The 20157-nt window shown below is 43.6% G+C and overlaps 3 protein-coding genes across 5 annotated transcripts; 2 read left to right on the top strand and 1 right to left on the bottom strand.

Annotated features, from left to right (window-relative positions):
* Positions 1–699: 699 nt before the first annotated feature.
* On the top strand, positions 700–6383 carry TINF2 (TERF1 interacting nuclear factor 2). Of its 3 annotated transcripts, none has more exons than XM_047861417.1 (9): positions 700–1188; positions 1326–1430; positions 1545–1646; positions 1726–1833; positions 1919–2015; positions 2176–2638; positions 2728–2795; positions 2893–2984; positions 5355–6383. In XM_047861417.1, exons 1-9 carry the CDS (start codon positions 997–999, stop codon positions 5439–5441), a joined length of 1314 nt encoding a protein of 437 aa, XP_047717373.1. In that variant the 5' UTR covers positions 700–996; the 3' UTR covers positions 5442–6383. The 3 variants fall into 3 exon arrangements, with proteins under 3 accessions (XP_047717373.1, XP_047717372.1, XP_047717374.1); XM_047861416.1 differs by lacking the exon at positions 5355–6383 and adding an exon at positions 3114–3328; XM_047861418.1 differs by lacking the exon at positions 2893–2984.
* On the bottom strand, positions 3787–10649 carry GMPR2 (guanosine monophosphate reductase 2). Its single transcript, XM_047861423.1, has 10 exons — positions 10239–10649; positions 9742–9862; positions 9485–9604; positions 7206–7289; positions 6645–6818; positions 5810–5891; positions 5615–5721; positions 5388–5430; positions 4621–4780; positions 3787–4418 (listed from the first exon to the last, which is right to left on the bottom strand). The coding sequence occupies exons 2-10, from the start codon at positions 9826–9828 to the stop codon at positions 4229–4231; spliced, it is 1047 nt and encodes a 348-aa protein (XP_047717379.1). The 5' UTR covers positions 9829–9862; positions 10239–10649; the 3' UTR covers positions 3787–4228.
* Positions 10650–10669: 20 nt separating this feature from the next.
* On the top strand, positions 10670–20012 carry NEDD8 (NEDD8 ubiquitin like modifier). The gene is made up of 4 exons (XM_047861438.1): positions 10670–10840; positions 18611–18658; positions 18826–18908; positions 19658–20012. The coding sequence occupies exons 1-4, from the start codon at positions 10823–10825 to the stop codon at positions 19752–19754; spliced, it is 246 nt and encodes an 81-aa protein (XP_047717394.1). The 5' UTR covers positions 10670–10822; the 3' UTR covers positions 19755–20012.
* Positions 20013–20157: the final 145 nt, after the last annotated feature.

Below are 20157 nucleotides of genomic sequence, written 5' to 3'. Positions count from 1 at the left end.
CATCTCATTCAACCAACATTTAAAGAATACAACCTGTGTGCCGGGTTCTGTACTTGGTGATGAAAATAAAGGAGAGGCACCAGGAAGAGTGACAAGGAGACAGACAAGTCGATCACATTGAGGGGCTGACTGGAGTAAGCCAACAACAGAAATCCGAAAAAGGAAAACTAATTTTTCATTTATTTTAAAATTACAGGGTACAAAAAAAAAAAAAAGATATCAAACACAGAAAAGCACAGTCTGACCATCCAGAGAAAACCAAGTTAACAACCTGATGTATCTTTTCAAACTTTGTTCAGTACTTTATTTTTTAAAGACGGGCGCCCTCTCCTGTTTTGTGAAAGAAACAGTCGAATTTTTACTGGAGGTGGCTCGTCGCCGGGAAGGCTTTGCTGGCGCTGCTTTGAGGCCAGGATTTGAAGAATCGTATTTCAATGGAGAAGACGACGGGGAAGGGCAAGGCATGATCCTCGCTTTCCACACAACCAAGCCACGCCTTAGCGAAGGACGTGACTTTGTACGCTCCGCGAAGAACGGCGGGGGCCCGGAGAGCCACGATCGGCTGTGGCACCGGACGGAGATAGCGGGGGCGGAAGGGACGCCCTATCTGTTGGGGCGTGGCCTTATGACGCGATGTCACGTCTCCCTGTCTGATGTCCTATTGGTTCTCCATTACCGCCCTTTTCCGGGGCCGATAGACTGGCCGCAGGGGCCGGAAGTGGGGTAGCCCTCGGCTGCAGGGGCGGCGGTGTGGAAAACAGCGAATCTGGTGCTATTGTAGCTGGCCAGCTTCTCCATTCAGGCTCCATCCCGAGTTGAAGACCTCCAGAATTCTGGTGACCTATAGAAGGGATCGGATCGTGAATTATCCGGCGCAGATCCAAATAGCCTAGCCGCTGAGAGGCACCGGAAGCTTCGCCTCTAGGAGGAGTGAAGAAGGCTCGCCTTGGAAGAAGGAACCCATAGGGACTGCCCCCGGGGCGGAGCCCGCCGACCATGGCCACGCCCCCGGGGGCCGGTCCCGCGGCTCTGCGCTTCGCAGCCGCGGCCACCTGGCAAGTGGTGCGGGGACGCCGCGTGGAGCATTTCCCCCGTGTATTAGAGTTTTTGCGATCACTGCGCGCTGCTGCCCCTGGCTTGGTTCGCTACCGCCACCATGAACGCCTGTGTATGGGCCTAAAGGCCAAGGTATTGGAGCCATTAGGAACTGGAAGACGGGAAAGGGGCGGGATGCGAGGGGACCAGACAGGGCCGACTGCTTGGCGTTGGGACTGGTTGGAAAAGGGCAGCTTGCCCTGAGATTCTGAGTTTAGTACCCTTCACAGGTAGTGGTGGAGCTGATCTTGCAGGGCCGGCCGTGGGCCCAAGTTCTGAATGCCCTACATCACCACTTCTCAGAGTCTGGACCTGTAGTGCGGGACCCGAAAGCTGTGAGTAATCCCTGGTACGAGCCCTTTCCCGTTAACACGGTGCCACAAAGTGGCTTCTCCCGGCCACTGGATCCTGGTGACCCTAAGTTTTCTGCTTTTCCTTATCCTCAACAGACAAAGCAGGATCTGAGGAAGATCTCAGAGGCACAGAAAACCTTTTGCCAACAGGTGAAGCAACTAGCAGAGACCCCAGTGGACTTGGCTTCCAAGCTGCAGGTGAGACTGGCTGGTTTGGAAGCTGTTATGTGGCTGATTTCCCTAGCCCTCTTCTGACTTGCTTCTCTCCTCACTGCAGGAACTTGAACAAGAGTATGGGGAACCCTTTTTGGCTGCCATGGAAAAGCTGTTTTTTGAATACCTGTGTCAGCTGGAAAAAGCACTGCCTGCATTGCAGGCACAGCAGGTTTTGTTGGGGCCAAATAAGGGCAGAGTGTGGGATGGTTGTATCAAGGACTGTGGTCTTCATGCCTCTCACCCTCTGCCCACAGCTTCAAGATGTGCTGAGCTGGATGCAGCCTGGAGTTTCTATCACTTCTTCTTTTGCCTTGAGCCAATATGGTGTGGACATGGGGTGGCCACTTCCAGGTACTAGGACCATCTGGGAGAACTAGGAACTTGGGGGTAGACTGGCCGGAGACCTTTTGAGATGGGCTATTTGAAGGGTTACATGGGCCTGAGGCATAAGAAACCAGATGGAGCTGTGCTACTATCTCTTATTTATAAGGAGCTTCATTTTCTTTTTCAGAGCGCTTGGTTACTGATTCAGTGAGCGTGACAGAGCCCATGGAGCAGAGTCCTCCTCAGCAACCAAAGCTAGTACTTCATGATCCATCGCCAAAAGCCAGGCCTAGCTTATACCTTTCTCGGGGACTAGCCTCAAGGAAGAACCCAGAACCTTTGGCTGGCCACCACTTCAATCTGGCCCCTCTAGGCCGGCGAAGAATCCAGTCCCGATGGGCATCCACTAAGGGAGACCATAAGGAGCGCCCTACAGTCATGCTGTTCCCCTTTAGAAATCTGGGTTCACCAAGCCAGATCATATCTGAGCCTGAGAGCAGGGAAGAACGTGAAACACACACGGCAGATCTGGCAGGTGCTGCAGGCATGAGAGCAGCTTCCACTGGAAAGTCTAAGAGTCCATCCCAGACCCTGGGGGGAAGAGCTCTGAAGGAGAACCCAGTTGACTTGTTTGCTTCAGAGAAAGAAGAGTGAGTGGAACAGTTGCTTCTCCCTGCAAACAGCCCATTCTTTGCCTGTTTTCCCGTTACCTTATCTTCTTTGCTTGCTCCCACTTCAGGAATTGCTTGGTTTGCCCCATGGACCCCCTGAGACTGTCATTATCACCTCCTAAGGCTAGGAAGCCAGGTAAGTGTCTTGGGTCAGGAGCCAGCCTCCTCTCCTGGGGATTCTTCAGGGCCTGTTCACCTAGAAGGGTACTTTGACTCTGGTTTCCTTCTTGCAGTGTGTCCCCCATCTCTGTGCAGCTCTGTCATTACCATAGGGGACTTGGTTTTGGACTCTGATGAAGAAGAAAATGACCAGAGGGAAGGAAGGGTGAGTAGGAAGGAACAGAAAGCTGGGGAAGAGGATGAGCAGAACAAGACAGAAACCCCACATGCTCCAGAATATGGAGGGCTCAGGGAGTAAGACGATGATAGGATCTCCCTGCTCCCTTCTCTGCAGGAGTCTCTGGAAAACTATCAGAAGACAAAGTTTGACACCTTGATCCCCACCTTCTATGAATACCTCCCTACTTCTGGCCCCAGTGCTGTGTCTGTCCCTTCCATGACCATGCAGACAGGTCTAGACACTTATGATAGGACTGGAATTCTCTCTGCACTCCACCTGTCTCCCTGAGCTCTACACACAGTTTAGTGGAAATAAAGTGGAAGCCCAGGTTTTGGTTCCCTGACTGCCTTGCTAAAATTACTTTGTAATACTTGTTAATTAAGATTTGGATTTATTAAAATACTGTCTTTGTGTGAGAAAGGGGAATTAAGGCTTCTATAAAGTCAGTGTAGGTCATTCCTTAGAACTGGCTTCTCCAGGGCTGGAGGAATTCCTTTGCCTTTTTATTTCCGATGGAAAATGTTGTTCAGATGTGCCAAGAAGGGTTGATAGCCTGGAAGAGAAATTTCCCTTTGCTATTCTAAAAATATCTATGTGCCCTGATACCAGAATGTACTTTGTAAATTCTCATGCTGCCAGGTTACCTGGGGGTGGTGGCACTGAAATGGAGATACTTCATGGAAAAATACTGTCTTTGACTCTACTGGGTCAGTGCCAACTCCACTTCCACTTGTCCCGGAGCAGCACCCAGATGCCAGCCTTGTGCAGAAAGATACAGAATCTCTTATAGTCATTGGGATCTCTTTATTGAGATACTTAAAATACATCAACATTTCTGAGCTTTTTAGGTGTTCAAAGATACTCTTCAATGAAGTTCATTAACAAAACATGATATCAGGAGAGTAACTTGTCCAGACCAAGGCCATATTAAACACTTAGGCAGGAGTCATTATCTTTTCCTTTCCATAATCTTCCAGATGCTGCGTCCCCAGATTTGCATTTGATTACCTTACTTCATTTTCTCAGCCTGCTTTCCTTGCTTCCTCCCCAGTGAGTACCCTGGGCATTTTGTGTGTACAGAGTACAGATTTATTGCAGAAGCCCTCAGGAGTAAGGCAACAGGAAATAACCGAGTGATAAATAGCCATAGTAGCTGGCGTGTGTGAGGAGCCCATCGGGAGGCCCTGTGCTAGGCTGCTAGTGCTTTGAGAGGGCACAGCTGCTCAGGTCTAGCTGTCATCACTGAAGATTGGATTCACCTGCTGGGTGACTCGGATAAAGGTGGTTCTCCGGCTCAACTCCTTCAGTTTAGCTGCTCCCACGTAGGTACATGTGGAACGGATGCCTCCAAGGATGTCTCGGATGGTATGGTCCACATCCCCTTTAAAGGGCACCTCCACTGTCTTTCCCTCTGAGGCCCTTAGAGGAGGAAAAACTTTCTAACCTTTTCTTTTTGGATTTCTTAAGCCCGAAAGCACCTCCCCAGTCTCTAGCATTTAGCCCCAGTTCACCACTTTTCCTCCAAGAATGTACCAAGCATTTCCCAGCAGCCAGAGTTCTGCCACCACCCTGCTTAGTCACAATTTCCAGGAACCCTCAGCTCCTGGACCTCTGCACATACCTGTATTCAGCCACGCCCCCAGCATACTTCTTCATGGCCATTTCAGAACTCATCCCATAGAAGAGCTTGTACTTCTTGCCATCCCTCTCGATGAGCTCACCACCTGACTCATTGTGCCCAGCCAGCATGCCACCCAGCATCACAAAGTCAGCTCCTGCCCCTGCCAGCATCAACAAGGGGAAAAGAGAATTGAATCTGGCCCACGCGCCCATATGCCCACCCCTGGAAGCAACTCATGCTAAATTCTCAGTCCTGACAATGATTCTAACATCTTCCTGGTTTTGTTTCCCTAGCTGACCCACAACCCACACAGGCCTGCTCTGCTCTGGCCTCTACTCCTCAGTGAGCCTGATTTCCCCAAGAATTTAAAAAGAGCCTCTGGAGATTCCTTGCCTGGGTTTTGCTCTTTTTTTTTTTTTTTTTTTTTTTTTTTTTTTTTGCTGCTTTTACCATCTGGTCATTTCTTTGTACTATGTGCAGCTAAACAAGAGACTCCAAGTGTCCTAGGGGCAAAGGTCTCTAACTTTAGTCCAACAGTCTGAGGGATGCTACAGATGGGAGCTGGCATGCTGTGCAGTCTGTATCAGAGTCTCAGGGTTTCCCCTGCTGGCTTGCCCCAGGTGACACCACGGGCTTCAGGGTCATTAGTTCATATTGTCAAAAATCTGAACGGCTTTCTCAGCCTTTCCAAGCCTGATCCTTGGCCCTCAGAGGTGACTTATCCTCTTCTACAGGACCCTCCGTCCACACTCTCCCAGCACCCTTACCGAAAGCCTTGGCCACATCCCCTGGACAGCTGCAGCCTCCATCCTGCAAAGTGAAGAGCACTGTGAAGAGATAACATGGATTTCCCAAGTACTAGGAGCGATGTCCCCACGGCCCACCTCAAAGCTGACGGGAACCCGGGAGTTCTGATCCACGGCTACCACAGCCTCCACACCCAGAACACTCAGCTGTCTGGCAGCCTCATTCCCTCCCCTGCCCTTGGCCTTACTGAAATGATGTGGCCTTTGAGGCCATGAGCAGCATCTGCACACTCCATCACTGCACTGAGCTGTGGATACCCCACTCCAGTTTTCTTCCGAGTGGTGCACACAGAACCTGAGAAGAACATAATGAAAAGAGTAGCGTGCTCCACAGGCGTTCGCCACTGGAGAGGTAGCCAGTGGCCCCCCGTAAACCAACTTACCTGGTCCTATTCCTACTTTGATGATGTCAGCCCCAGACAGGATCAGCTCTTCCACCATCTCTCCTGTTACCACATTCCCTGCCTGAGACAGAGCAATCAAAACAGAGCACTCTTGGGGTTGGAAACTGGAGGAGGCTGCGCGCTTTCATATACGGTATGCCTGGACCATGACCTTCCAACAGTATTACAAAGAGGGTACCTAGGGTCCCTCTACTGGGAACGAACTCTGCTTCCCAAGCTGAGGTAAGGAGGTGAGTGGCCAGTGGCGCTGTTGCACTAGGGTGAAGTTGGGGTACAACTGGACCAAGGCCAAAGCTGATTTACAATAGATTTATCTCCCCGTCCCTGCCAAGAGACCCAAACATATCCTGTCCTTCATCTGTTACATCATAAAATCTCTGGCTTCAGGCAAAGGGGAAAATGTGGTAATATAAACTAAATACCCATTTGCACAGCTCTATTTATTTTTGGTGGACGGTACAGAGACCCCTTGATGCTGTGGAGAAAATAAGGCCTTATCACTCCCCAAAACTTGTAAAAAAAAAAATAATAAATAAAACTTATTTTCATGCGACTCCTTTAATACGATTCTAGTACGTGTCCACTTCAGTGGACACCATAGGTGGGCACAAGGCATGTGAAAAGGGACAGAGATAACTGCACTAACCAATCTATACATTTTAAGTGTGGGACCATGGATGATCACCCAGAGCCATGATTAAGCGGTCTAGGAAAATCAAAATGCAACAGAGAAGAAATGATGTAACAAAATGGGAGTGTCAGGAAAGAGTGGGAGGAAGAGGAACATACCAACTACAGAGTAATAGAAACATACCATAATAGTGTGTTTGGGGAAGCGCTTCCGTACATCCTTTACAAACTCCACAAAGTGCTCAGAGTAGCCATTTGCCACGTCCAGGCATATATATTTCACTTGGGGAACAGCTTCCAGGATCTGTTCCAGTTGCTCAAAGTCAGAAGAGCCCATGCCTGAGCTGGCAGCCAAATGCTGTGAGAGAAACAGAGCCATTGGCATGGGAGGCATGAGACAGTCATTGTGACATTGGCATGTCACAAAAGACCCAGTGAGGAGCCGGCAGGCTGGGAAGGTGAGGGTTAGTCCTCAGAAAGCCAAACAGAGATTCCTAGAAGGGCTCCTGGGTGGCTCAGTCGGTTAAATGTCCAACTCTTGATTTTGGCTCGGGTCATGATCTCATGGTTTGTGAAATCAAGCCCCACGTTGGGCCCTGCATTGACAACGTGGAGCCTGCTTGGGATTCTCTCTCTCTCTCTGCCCCTCCCCGACTCATGCACACCCATGTGCTCTCTCAAACAAACAAACAAAGATTCCGGGAAAACTGGGATGAAGAAGGGACCAGGAAAAGACTAAGATTACCTGAAGACAGTCAGGATTCTGGCTAGCAAAGTCTTTCCACTGCTCGAGGCTGTAGTGTTTATGGACAGCTGTGAAGAGGGAGAACTGGGGAGAAGAAAGAGTCATCAAAAAGGAGAGAACTAACAACTCTTTTTCTAGACATAGACCTTTATAGTAAGTATTCTCTCTGAGGAAGAAAATGAACTTTGGAAAGCAACTTGAAGAAGCCACTGGTTGAGTTGGGTTTAGTTTAGCCCTTATTCTCCCTATAAATAACCAGTAGGGCATTTTGTCATAAGCTAGTGCTTGTCCGACACCCTGACCCAAGTACTAAGTCATCTGGACTGGATTTCACCCGTCAGAAGATACAGGGGCTTCTGACTTAAAAGGTGACAGAGACGAGCTGTTGCTGCAGTGGGACAAGCAGCAGACAAGAACATAACCATGAAGAGGGTGGACGGAGCCAGTGTCTGCCTGCACAGACTCAGCCCCTCCTCCTATGGTAACCCAGTACTGAATTAACCTAGTTTTTGGTATCTTCTGGTCCAATAATTCAGTGAGTCTAAATGTTCACAAGAGGTCAGACCTTAACGGAGCCAGTAAAGTGCTACCCCATTCTTTCTCCATCTCCACTGGAGTAAAGGACAAATTTTCTCGAGACATGGACCAACCTAAAAAGTCTATTTCATTCCATCTATTTCGGTCAACCAAGTTTAAGGATACAATTAACTCCTCAGACTTGTATTCCCTAGGTCATCAAATTGCAAACAACATCCCAATGCTTTGAGAAAGGCATTCAAAGACAGCTGTGAATACTGGTACTTGTGCTTTAAAAGTCCAGACATGCAAATAGACAAGAGTGCAGTTGACAGAGACAACCCAAATCTTGCAACTGATAAGAAATCCAAGGAAGTCATGTATCAGCCAGCAGTAAGGACGTATTATTGCTATACTTAACTCATCAACACTACCTCGCTTAATCTGGTATTGAATTCCGTTTTCTCAGCAACACTCTGCTATCCACATGCTGATACATAAAGAAAAATCACCCTAGAAGGTCAGTAGACCCTGAAGATATACTGATATAGTGTGACATGATGAGCACATCCAATTATGTACCGAGCTAGAGACCTAGAAGAAAGACGCTAATATCCAGCTTTATGATTACTGTGAAACTTGGCTCTGTCGCTAAAACCTGATTTCTTTAGCACTCATCAGCAGTACTGAAAAGCCAGTCTCAACATAAAGCATTAAAACAGTCCCCACAAAGTCCATGTATTATAGCATGTCTGTTAATGCTGAAGTCAGAGTCACTATTCCTCAACTCTACTGGGCAGAGCAGGCGGACAATGGACAAGAAGATTCCTAAGCAGTTAGTGAATGACAACAGCAAAAAAGTACTAAAACTGTATAACTATCAACTTCAGAGAAGTGACAACAGACATTCCACAAAGACTTACAGCAATCAAAAATAGAGAAAGGGAGATGAAGTCCTTAAGGCTAACAGAGCCACAAGCAGCAGCAGAGTCCATCAATCAGGGCTACATAGATTAACCAGAAGAATGCATATGTTCCTTGAGTGCCCAGAATAACTATCTACCTTTTCAGCTACAAGTATAGAGGCAGGTAATGTTACTGATGGGAGCAGCATCTTCTGTTTTCAAAGTGAACAATAACCTGTGTGTAAGAAAAACACATTAAAAAAAAAAAAACACACATTCCATTTTGAGCACAGGAATTCCCAGGAACCTAGGATTCAAAGAAGAGGAAGATTAAAAAATAAAAATTAAAAAAGTATAGCATATATAAAAGAAAGAAAATTAGTAAGCTGCTTCTCTAGGATCTTCTAGCTAGGAATTTTTGAATGCTCACACTGTATTTAGTTTCTGGACTAAAACAGTGAATATTTAGTGTCCTGAACGATGGTGTAACTGGAAGGATGAATGTGATTTGGAGGGGGTGACCTGGGTGGTGGAAAAAGTTGGCAGGGTGTATATAAACTGCTGGTCAGAACAAAAGTGAAAGTTATCTATCAGAAAAATGGGGGGAAACTTAGCTTTGAATCTTACTATTTCAGGCATGCCTTTGAACTTATCATAAAGAGCATTAGTATTGGAGAAAATGGATAAAATAGTATCATAAAGAGCATTAGTATTGGAGAAAATGGATAAAATAGTAAGTTGAAACATCCTGTTACTTGCCGGAGAGCTGACTTGGGGTGGGGGTGGGGATGCAGGTACCTCTGCAGTCAGCCCATATAACTGGACACCAGTGAGGAACCTGCATGAGGGAAGTCCTACCTTACAGAGAACCTTGGCCATCTCAAAGGTGCCCACAGTATCCATATTAGCAGCAATGATGGGGATCCCAGTATACGTCTGCTTTGAGTTCCGAAATGAAAAGGATCTTGTGAGATCCACCTGCAGATATGAACAGGAAACTGAGCATTTTATTCATCAGGTAAATGAGTACTGCAGGAGGACAAGAACTAGGACTCTTTCTCAGTACTGGCCCATCAGAAGCTTGGGGTCAAGTGCAACTAGGAAAGCAGTCTCACCTCACTTCGAGACTTAAGGGTACTGCGTTTGGGCCTCAACAAGACATCCTTGAAGTCCAGTTTGACGTCGTTATCGATGTGAGGCATGGCAGGGACCTCGGGATAGCGACCAATCTGAGAGCTGGAAGGTAGGGAAAGTCAGGAGGGGGGAGCTGAACCAATTTCCCCATAGGCCTTAATGCCCTCTTAGAGCTAATTGCATAACTCATCTCTCTCCTTGCTTAAATTGTGGAAGGTCAGGGCACTGGCTGAAGCTCATTGACTGTCATCTCATCTGTCTCATGGTTACAATTACCCGGTATCTCCATCCCAGGTACCAGTTGTTGGGGAGAAGAATTAGGATGGAGTCTTGAGAGACCCTAAAAATGTGTATTCCTTCCCCCCACTACTCTTCCTTCTCCCACCCTTGCAAAGAGCAATTTGGGGTAAGAGACTGATTTGGGGGTAAGAAGAAATAGGGGGTTCCCACAACTAGTTTCCGGAATAGGGGTACTCACTTCCTGTCGCCGTGGCACAGGTGGCAGTTGACCAAAGTCGCCCTTGCTTACCAACTAGGCTCGTGAAGCCCCGCTGAGCCTTGTGGGCCACGCCAACAGGTTCCGCTAATTGCCGGCGAAAAGGATTAACTGAGGCATTCTATTTTCGGCGGTGGCCTTGCGAGGCCTTCTGGGTAACAGAGTTCACACACCGAGGTTGCCGTTGGACGCTAGGGGCGGGAGACTACGATTCCCAGGATGGGACGCGCGGAGCTGTCCCCCGGCATGATGGGAGTAGTTCGTTCCGCCCACCGCTTTCCAAGCCCTGGCTCGCTAGGGACTCTAAGTATCGCGGAGGTATCATCTCTGCCGTAACGAAACCACCGCCTTCTTTTTATTTACGACACCACAAAAACGAAACGCAGGAGCATTCTTGAGCCTTTCGGCAACCCGATGAAAGGAAGGAGGCGGGGTGAGAGGGGTGGAGCCAGGCAGTGACCCGGAAGCAGAAGTGACTCCCAGAGGCGATTGCTGGGGAGCGGCAGCGGCGACCGCAGCGGTAGAAGCATCAAGTTATCTGTGTGCAGCTCCAAACTGGGAAGAAGATGCTAATTAAAGTGAAGGTGGGAGCACCTCCGGCCTTGCCAAGACGCTGTGGTACTGGGCTGGCCGTTGTGCCTTACGGGAGAAGCGGGGAAGGACAACCACGCCTTTCCCTAGCCTGGAGGGTGCTGACAGCCTCAGGGCTCCGCGCGAGGGGTGATGGGAAGTGGGGGGCCCCAAGAAGGGTTTGAGAGCTGGGGACTGGCCCCGCCAGATCACCCCAGGGTCTCTGCTTGTCTTGGTTTCTCGGCCAGGACTGTGCCGTGACTCAGAAGGAAGCTGCCTTTGTCCGGGGTATCGCTGTATGCGAACCCCCGCGGTCATAGAGAAGGCCTAGCAGCAGCTTGGCTCCCCTTCTCGGATTCTTGGAATAAGCTGTGATCTCCAGTTTGCACTGCCCAGCTTACCTGCTTCTCCAAGCACAGTACAAAAGCGTTAGCTTGGGGAACCGAGGGCCTCCTAGGAGCTAGACTGTAAGCCTTTCTGGTTGTCGCCAGTGTGACAGCCGGCCTTCAGGAACCAAAGCTGGGAGTGTGTTCAGTCAGCACCTGCCTTTCTGAGCCGGGCCTCCTGGACCAGCCTCACTTCTGTGACTGAGGCAGGTTAGTTATCATTGCCCTAGTTCTTGGTACTGGTGGTGTTTTTCTTCATCCCTGTCTCTCCCGTGGTTTTTATACCAATTGCCAACACTCATTAGTCCTATCTGCTATTGCTTCTTTCGTACCTTCAGACAGAGAGACAGAAACTAAAAACTGACGCAGTGCAACGTTAGTTTGGCCTTTTCCTGCTGAGTAAGTCTGTTCTTTCATCAGCTTTTTAGTGAATTTACCGTGCTTACCAGCCATTGTTAACCTCTTCATTCTTTCCAAACCACTTCTTGGCTGAGGATGGAGGCCAGCTTGTTGAAAATCTTTGTTTTTCAAACCTTTAGTAGTTGCTACAAGAGTCACTAATTATACAATCCATTTAATGGGTCGCTAACAACGTTAACATAGGAATATCAGGGTATACTGCTGGATAAGAGTATTTCACGAATTTTGGTTTTCATTTTATATGTATGTTAAACACATGTATGTATTACTAGTACATATGTATTGTTCTGAGTCACTGTCAAAGTCTGAGAAACACTAAAATGCTTTTTGGATACGAATTCTCACATCCTCTTGGTCAAAGAAGAGGTTACTTTGTACAATGTTTTGTAAACTTCTTAAAAAATCTCAACCTACTCTAAAAATGTTTACCTCACGTGCCTTACAAACACAAAAAACTTAGTGTGATATGCTTTGATATTTCCAGTTTGGTTCTGTGTTGATTTCGTAACCCACCAATGGGTTGAGACCTGCAGTTTAAGAAAATACTGTGTTCTGGTTGGGCTTCTCAATTTAAAAGTGCATGAGAATCACCTGGGGATCTTGTTATGCGGATTCTAATTCAGTGGGTCTGGGATGAGACCTGAGATTCTGTATTTCCAGCATACTCCCGGGTGATGCTGATACTGCTTGTCAGGGACTACCCGGAGTAGCAGGGTTCTAGATTTTCTCTTTGAATCCATTTTTGTTTAGTGTTTCTCTAAAATTGTTAGTCTCCTTTCCTGAAATGCTTTTCTTTGTGCCTCCACAAACAGGTTCCTATGCCTTTCATCTTTCTCTTTCTTTTTTGTTAGCTGCATTTTTTAATATATTAAGTATATACAAAAGCAATTAGCTCTTAGTGTACAAATGGTAGGTTTTATTTAGCAGGGTTCCTTTGCGAATTCAACTCTCTTCTCCCCGTAGCTGACTTTTTCCATATCTCTTTTTGCAGTCCTTTACAGTGAATGCCTCCTGATTTAAATCTTGTCTTGATGCCTCGTCTCTGTCTTTCTAAAATTAAATACATCATTTTCTGCTTTAGGTCATCTTCCCAGTACTCATCTCATGTATCGATCCCATCAATCTAGCAGGTATCTGGAATGTAATTCTTTAGAATCATTGTTTGCTTATAGAACCAAATTTTTCCTTCGATAACCTCTTTTTTGCCTGATTTTCTTTCCATTCCCATTATCCTTATCCTGGTCCGAGGTCTCATTAATTTATGTCTTTATTTCTCTGTAATACTTCTAACCAGATTTTCCTACCACATACCCCCTCTAAAGTTTAGAGTCTAAGCCATGACATGGTGTACAAAAAAAATCATAGTGTACAGGTTTTCTTTATAGTTCTTTCTCATTATAGTACTCCCTAACCCCAGATTCTGCATTAGTGTCTTCTTTAAGCCCCAGTTTTCTCATCCATGGTTTGTTTGTTTTTTTAAACACATTTGTATTTTTAACTTTAAACCAACAGAGTTCTTAAGGGTTCAGTTGAATGAGTTTTTAACAACAGTTATACATCCATGTAACAAGATCTAGAACATTTTCACCCCTTCCCTATGAAATTACCATACGTTAGTTTTACTTGTTTTAGAATTTCATATAAAGGGAGTTAAAGAATATATAATTTTGTGTCTGGCTTCTTTCACTTAGCATTGTGTCTGTTATATCTGTGTAGTTCCTTCTTATTACTGTGTAATATTTAATTGAATGACTATATCAGTTTGTTTATCCATTCTCCTGTTGATGGACTTTTGGATTGTTTCAGTTTCTGGCTATTATAAATAAGGCTTCCATGAACATTGTTATACAAGTCTTTTTGTAGACCTATGTTTTCATTTCCTTTGGTTATAAATCTAGCAACAAAATTACTGGGATCATGTAGTAAATGTATGCAAGTTTAAAAGAAGCTGCCAGTTTTCCAAGGGGTTGTACCATTTTACATTCCCAGTTGCAGTGAATAAGCAGTCCAGCTGTTCTGTACCCTAGCTAACTTTTAGTCCTATCAGTCATTTTTATTTTAGCTAGTATAATGGGGGTGAAATGTTAATTTCATTCAGGTTTAAATTGATGTTGATTTTCACCCACCATAGCACTTTGTCGTCGTACCTTGTGTTTGGATAGTAGTATTCAATATGACATTTCCTTTTATATTAGTTCTATTAATTATATGTCTCGTCGTTTCTTGGTAGTAAATCTTGACTTGAAAAACATTGTTGGCAAAGGCTGGATCCCTTAATTTCTTTTTATATCCCCTCAAGTGCCTAAAGCAAGCAGTATGTTGAGTTTAGATTCAAACATCATTGAATGTATTCCCAGGTGACAATGACCAGATTTGGAGGAAGAAACACAATAGGAAATGTCAAGAATATCTTTTAAAATTGTTCAGTTACTCTGATTTTTTTTAAACCCAAACATATTTTTTATTTGAATAGCATTTCAGTGTTTACAAGCACTTTTCTCCATTTCAAGCCACTTCATTCATGACAACCAATAAAGAATAAAACAATGGGGTCCATCACCTACACTGCCAATTGATACATTGTGTTATAAGAATGAAAAAATGGGATTGATATTTCCAGTTTGAAAGGTTGACGCTTATTTTACAGGACTTTGAATTTTAATTATGAACTGTTTCAAACATACACAACAGGAGAGAGAAGGATATAATGCACCCCATATCCAGCTTCAAGTGCTGTCACCTCATGGCCAATCTTACTTATATTCACCAACTCTCGTTACCTTATGTTTTAAGAAGCAAATCCCAGATAGCATATGTTATTTGTATGTGTTTCAGTATATATCTGTAAAAAATGATTCTTTTTTTCCTAATGGAACTGTAATTATCACATCTAAAAAATTAACAGTGATTTATCACTGTCATCAAATTTTTCCCATTCTCTCTTTTGTTTTACACAGTTTGTTTGAATGTGAGTCCAACTAAGAGCCATACATTGCAGTTGGTTGATACGGATTTTAAGCCTCTTTAAAAAAACCTGTAATTCCCCCTTTTTCCCCCTTTTCATGTTGAATAAACTAGGTGGTTTTTCCAGTGGAGTCTCCCACAGTTTGGATTTTGCTGATTATATTCCCATGTTTCCCCGTATTTCATGTCGATTGGCATATAAGATCTAGAGGCTTGATTAGTCTTTTGTATGTGTACTTGTGAGAATAAGTCATAGATGGTGTATTGTATGTAATTCTGTCACCTTTTTTGCTTTCTATGATGTTATAGACCTGTTATTGCCTAGATCTATTATTTCATTGGAGGTTACAAAATGGGTATGTCTAATTTTATTTTTGCTTGATATATTAGCTGGAACGCTCCAACAGTAGCTATTAGCCACGTGAGCTATTGAACACTTGACATGTGGCTAATAAGACTGAGGAATTAAGTTTATGAATTATTTGTGTTTAATTTTACTTAATTTAAATGTAAAGCCTGAGACTTTATTCAGTTATCGGGAAAACTTTTAAGTCTGCTTGGAACAGTTTAGGTATGTAAGTCTACTTTTTCAACTGTAAGTTATGAAATTTAAACACAGTATAAATACAGTACTTCAGATGGAAATCTACCATCTGAATTGAGATGTGCTATAAGTATGAAATGCACACAAGATTTTGAACATTTGGTTAGAACAAAGGAATGTAAAATACTAATTTTTATATTGATTATACATTGAAGTAATATTTTGAATATATTGGGTTTAAGAGTGTTAAAATTAATTTCACTTTTAAAATATGTGGCTGCTAGTATATTTTAAATTGTATATGTGGTTTGCATTACATTTATATCTTTTGGACAGTGCTGCTTTACAGAATCATTTCCTTATACTCCCATCAAGAACATTATTTTAAAAATAATGTTTTTCTCATTACAGTGTATTCATGGTATAAAAAATGGAAAATACAGAAAAGCATAAATAATGTAATTAAAAGCATCCATAATGTCATAACTCAAAAACATTCACGTATATACCCTTCTACACTCGTTTGAAAGCGTATAAATACACGTATGTGTTTTGTGGTGTTGTGTTTTTTTTTTTTTTAACAAAACTGGAATTACACCATTATTCCACAGATTATTTGAGGGCTACGTAATTTTTCTTCTATGTTTGTGTCATAATTTATTTAACCCACTATTTAATACTTAGATTGCTTGTAATTTTTGAGTGTCAAAAGACTGTAATGACCATTATCATAGGTATATTTTTTAGCGTAGTCATGATTATCTTCCCAGAAGTGATGCTGCTGGGACACCGCTTTACCAGATTGTTCTCTGGATACATTCATGGGCTTCTACAGTCAGAAACAAAGGGCCAGTCTTAGAGTTTTAAATTTTACAAGCCAGTAATTTTTTTTTACTGTCATTAGATCCAAGCACCTTACCCTTGGGGGAGCAGTTCTAGGCCTTCTCTAAGGGTCTTTTTTACTCTTTAAAATTTTTTATTAAATCAGAATGAATATTTGTTTTATTATTATTCATGTGATGAAGGGGTATATTTTTATTAGAAACTTTAATAGTGCAGATAAAGGGAGAGTTACCCTTGATAAACCCTTCCCTTAGTCCTATTCTCTTTCTCAAAGATAATCACTACTATAGGAGATATGTATGCTTTTAATCATTTTTTCTATACATATACATATGTGTATCGCTGTATATGGAAAATGATATATAATTATACATTCTTTAGATCTTTCCACATTAGTGTATAAATTGTTGCCTGGTAAGTGTATCAGTCTATGGATGTACCATAGTTTTAATAGTTTTCTTATTAACAGGCATTAAGCTTTTCCTAATGTTTTACAGTAAACCTGTTCTGTTGAGTAAACACATGTTTCTCTTTGAATACATAGCTCAGGTTTCAAGTTTTTCCTCCAAGTTAGTTAACCTAGAAATAGATTATCTGCTTGAAGAATCTTTGCATTTAAAGTATTAAGATCAGTAAAGTGAAATAATTTATGGATGACACAGAATTGCTAACTTTTCATTTTGTTAGGAAAGGGCTTTAAAAAAGCACCATATATTGTTTCTGTCATTTCATAAAAGGACATTTTAAAAAAATTTCTTGGGACGCCTGGGTGGCTCAGTCGGTTGAGTGTCCGACTTTGGCTCAGGTCATGATCTCATGGTTCATGAGTTCGAGCCCCACGTCGGGCTCTATGCTGACAGCCTGGAGCCTGCTTCGGATTCTGTGTCTCCCTCTCTCTCTGCTCCTCCCCCACTCATTCTCTGTCTCTCTGCTTCAAAAATAAATAAAAACCATTTTTAAAAAATTTAAAAAAATTCTTAAGTAGCCTCTACACTCAACATGGGGCTCAAACTCAAAATTCCAAGATTAAGAGTCACATGTTCCACCAGCTAAGCCAGCCAGGCACCCCTTCATGAAAGGATATTTTAAACAGCTGAATATATTTAGTTTTATGAAAATCTCACTATTGTCATTTTTTCCATTTTACCATAAGTTTTCACAAGCCAGCTTGGATTGGGGTAGAAACTTGGGAATCACTGTTGTGATTTATTCTTTTGCACCCAAAGAGGTAACTCTAAAAGAATTACTCTTATATTTTTTTAAATATTCTTAGTACTGAACTGATTCTCATAGTTGAGAAATTAGGTCCTAAGTACTGTCATCATTCTGGTCTATGTGAATACCATAAGTAGAGACCATTTGTTGTTTTGTGAACCTATTACAATCCTATACATTGGATTTTAATATCAGACCAGAGACACTTAGGTGGTACTGAGTACAGAGCTGGAAAAGAAACAAAACCTCAGGCTCTGGGGCCAGAGAGTCTGTGTTTGGGTCCACACTCTCCTTTTGACTTCATGGATATGCTTTTTAACCTATCCAAACCCCATTTTCCTCATCTATAAAATGGTGATAGCAATAGTACATATATCTCCTAACTTAGTTGCAATGATTAAATGTGTTGGTGCACTCAATGTAGTTTCTGACTGTTGGAAAGTGTTAAACGTTGGCTATGATTGGGGCCCCCGGGTGGCTCAGTCAGTTGAGCGACCGACTTCGGCTCAGGTCATGATCTTGCAGTCTGTGAGTTCGAGCCCCATGTCAGGCTCTGTGCTGATGGCTCAGAGCCTGGAGCCTACCTCCGATTCTGTGTCTCCCTCTCTCTGCCCCTTCCCTGCTCATGCTGTACGTCTCTCTGTCTCTCAAAAATGAATAAACGTTAAAAAAAAAATTTTTTTTAGCGTTGGCTATGACAGGGCACCTGGGTGGCTCAGTTGGTTAAGGATTTGACTTCAGCTCTATGATCTCACAGTTCATGAGTTTGAGTCCCCCTTTGGGTGAGCTCCACTTCTCTCTCTCTCTCATTCTCATTCTCGATGGGATGAAGCACATTTGTAAGTGTATGATGAGTGTAATTATTATGTGTATTATCAGCAGCCCTTAGCCTGTGGAAGAGGTCAAGAAGCTACAGCTGAAATTTAGTATTTAGGTAGAAGTCTGGAGAAGTTACAGAATAGAATGTTGAATTTTAGTGTTAATTGAAAAAACTGGTCATAAGTGGTCTCTGGGGTCCTTGAGAATTCTTTGAATTATCTGAATGTTAATTTCTAACTTTGATACAGGGAACAAAGGCATGCTTTCCTTAGGACATCTCTTATTGCTATCTCATCCAAGGGAATGCCAGTATTCTCATGGATTCTAATGGAGTGGGCATGGGAAGATGGTTAAAATGACGTGTGGGATTAAGAGAGTCAAATGGTCAGATGCCCTCTCAAAGCTGTCTACTGCCTAAAAGTGTTTGATAAATACGGATATGGTCAAAGCCTTCTGATTCTTCAAAGCAGCTTTGCTGACAATGTGCTTCTTTCAGAAGATGTAGATTCCCCAGAGATTAAGACAGGGTGTTTTACCTAGAAAACCAGTTGTATATTAGGCTGTAGGACTCATGAAACCCTTGCCTGTTGCAGACGCTGACCGGAAAGGAGATTGAGATTGACATTGAACCCACAGACAAGGTAATGTATGGCCAATACTTTTTCATGCCTGTCTCCCTACATGCACATTTGTTTGGATGTGCTGATGAACTTAGTCCTTTCACTCTCATGCTATCTGCATAGCTCTTGTTCTTTCCACTTCCATGGTTCTACCCCTTAGCAGCCCCTGACTACTTGTACCCCTAAAGGTGGAGCGAATCAAGGAGCGTGTGGAGGAGAAAGAGGGAATTCCCCCACAGCAGCAGCGGCTCATCTACAGTGGAAAACAGATGTAAGTTGGACATAGTTGTGAGGTTGAGGGAGCAAATACTGGAGGAGGAGCCTGAGATCCTTTGGTGATTTGGTGAATCCTATGAACTCCTTCTCGGATAAGATTTTTGCACACATAAAATAAAATACATAGATTTACAAAGGAAACTAATGATAATGAGATACGGTTCTCAAGATACTAAAAACAAATTTGTGAAAAAATAATATATGTGGTTTATTAATACATTAAGATCTAATGGTAGGAATAATTACCATAATTTTGATATATTTTCAAAATACTTGCAAACAGTTATGTTATGAAATTTCTGTCCACAGGTCACCCATGTTGCTAATACCACTGTGGGTTTTTTGTCTATGTTCAAAATTAAAAGAAATATAGGGGTGCCGGAGTGGCTCAGTCAGTTAAGCTTCCAACTTCAGCTCAGGTCATGATCTCACGGTTCGTGAGTTTGAGCCCTGCCTCAGGCTCTGTGCTGACAGCTTAGAGCTTGGAGCCTGCTTCAGATTCTGTGTCTCCCTCTGTCTGCCCCTCCGCCGCTTGCACTCTATTTCCCACATTGTCTCAAAAATAAATAAACATTTAAAAAAATTATCAAATTTCATTTAAGGGGTTAGTAAAAATAAAGATGTAAATTCTTTCTGCATTCATAGACCCCCCAGGAAGACTCAAAAAACTAAGCATAAGAATCTTGTTCTAGATGGTATTTCTAATCCCCCCCCCCTTTTTTTTTTTGCTGCCTTTTCCTGCAGGAATGATGAGAAGACAGCAGCTGATTACAAGATCCTAGGTGGTTCAGTCCTCCACCTGGTGTTGGCTCTGAGAGGAGGAGGTGGCCTTAGGCAGTGATGGACCCTCCCTCCATTTTACCTCCTTACCCTGTCGCTCCTAATGAGGCATCATATGTCCTCTCACTCTGTGGGACACCAGAGCCACTGCCCCCTCTCCTGGATGCCCAGTCTTGTTTGGCAGAAGACCGTGAGGACCCCAGGATGCCGTGTTCCTGACCCAAAGGGCCCTTGGTGGCCATTGGGTTTTAGTTTGCAGTCCTGTGTGCTTCCCTCTCTTATGGCTATGTCCCTAGTTGCCAATAAAATATTTCCTGACCTCCTGGAATCTTTCTTGTATTGCACAAAAGTGCACATCACAGTATATACTCTTTTACATTTCTGAAGGACAACGGAAGGGAATGTGCCCTTAGGGGGATTATCAGACTGTAGGAAAGTCAGCTCTAAGTGGTATGGAGCCAGTT

This window comes from Prionailurus viverrinus, chromosome B3, assembly GCF_022837055.1.
Source record: "Prionailurus viverrinus isolate Anna chromosome B3, UM_Priviv_1.0, whole genome shotgun sequence".
Lineage (NCBI taxonomy): Eukaryota > Metazoa > Chordata > Mammalia > Carnivora > Felidae > Prionailurus > Prionailurus viverrinus.
This window is presented reverse-complemented; position numbering and strand designations above follow the sequence as displayed.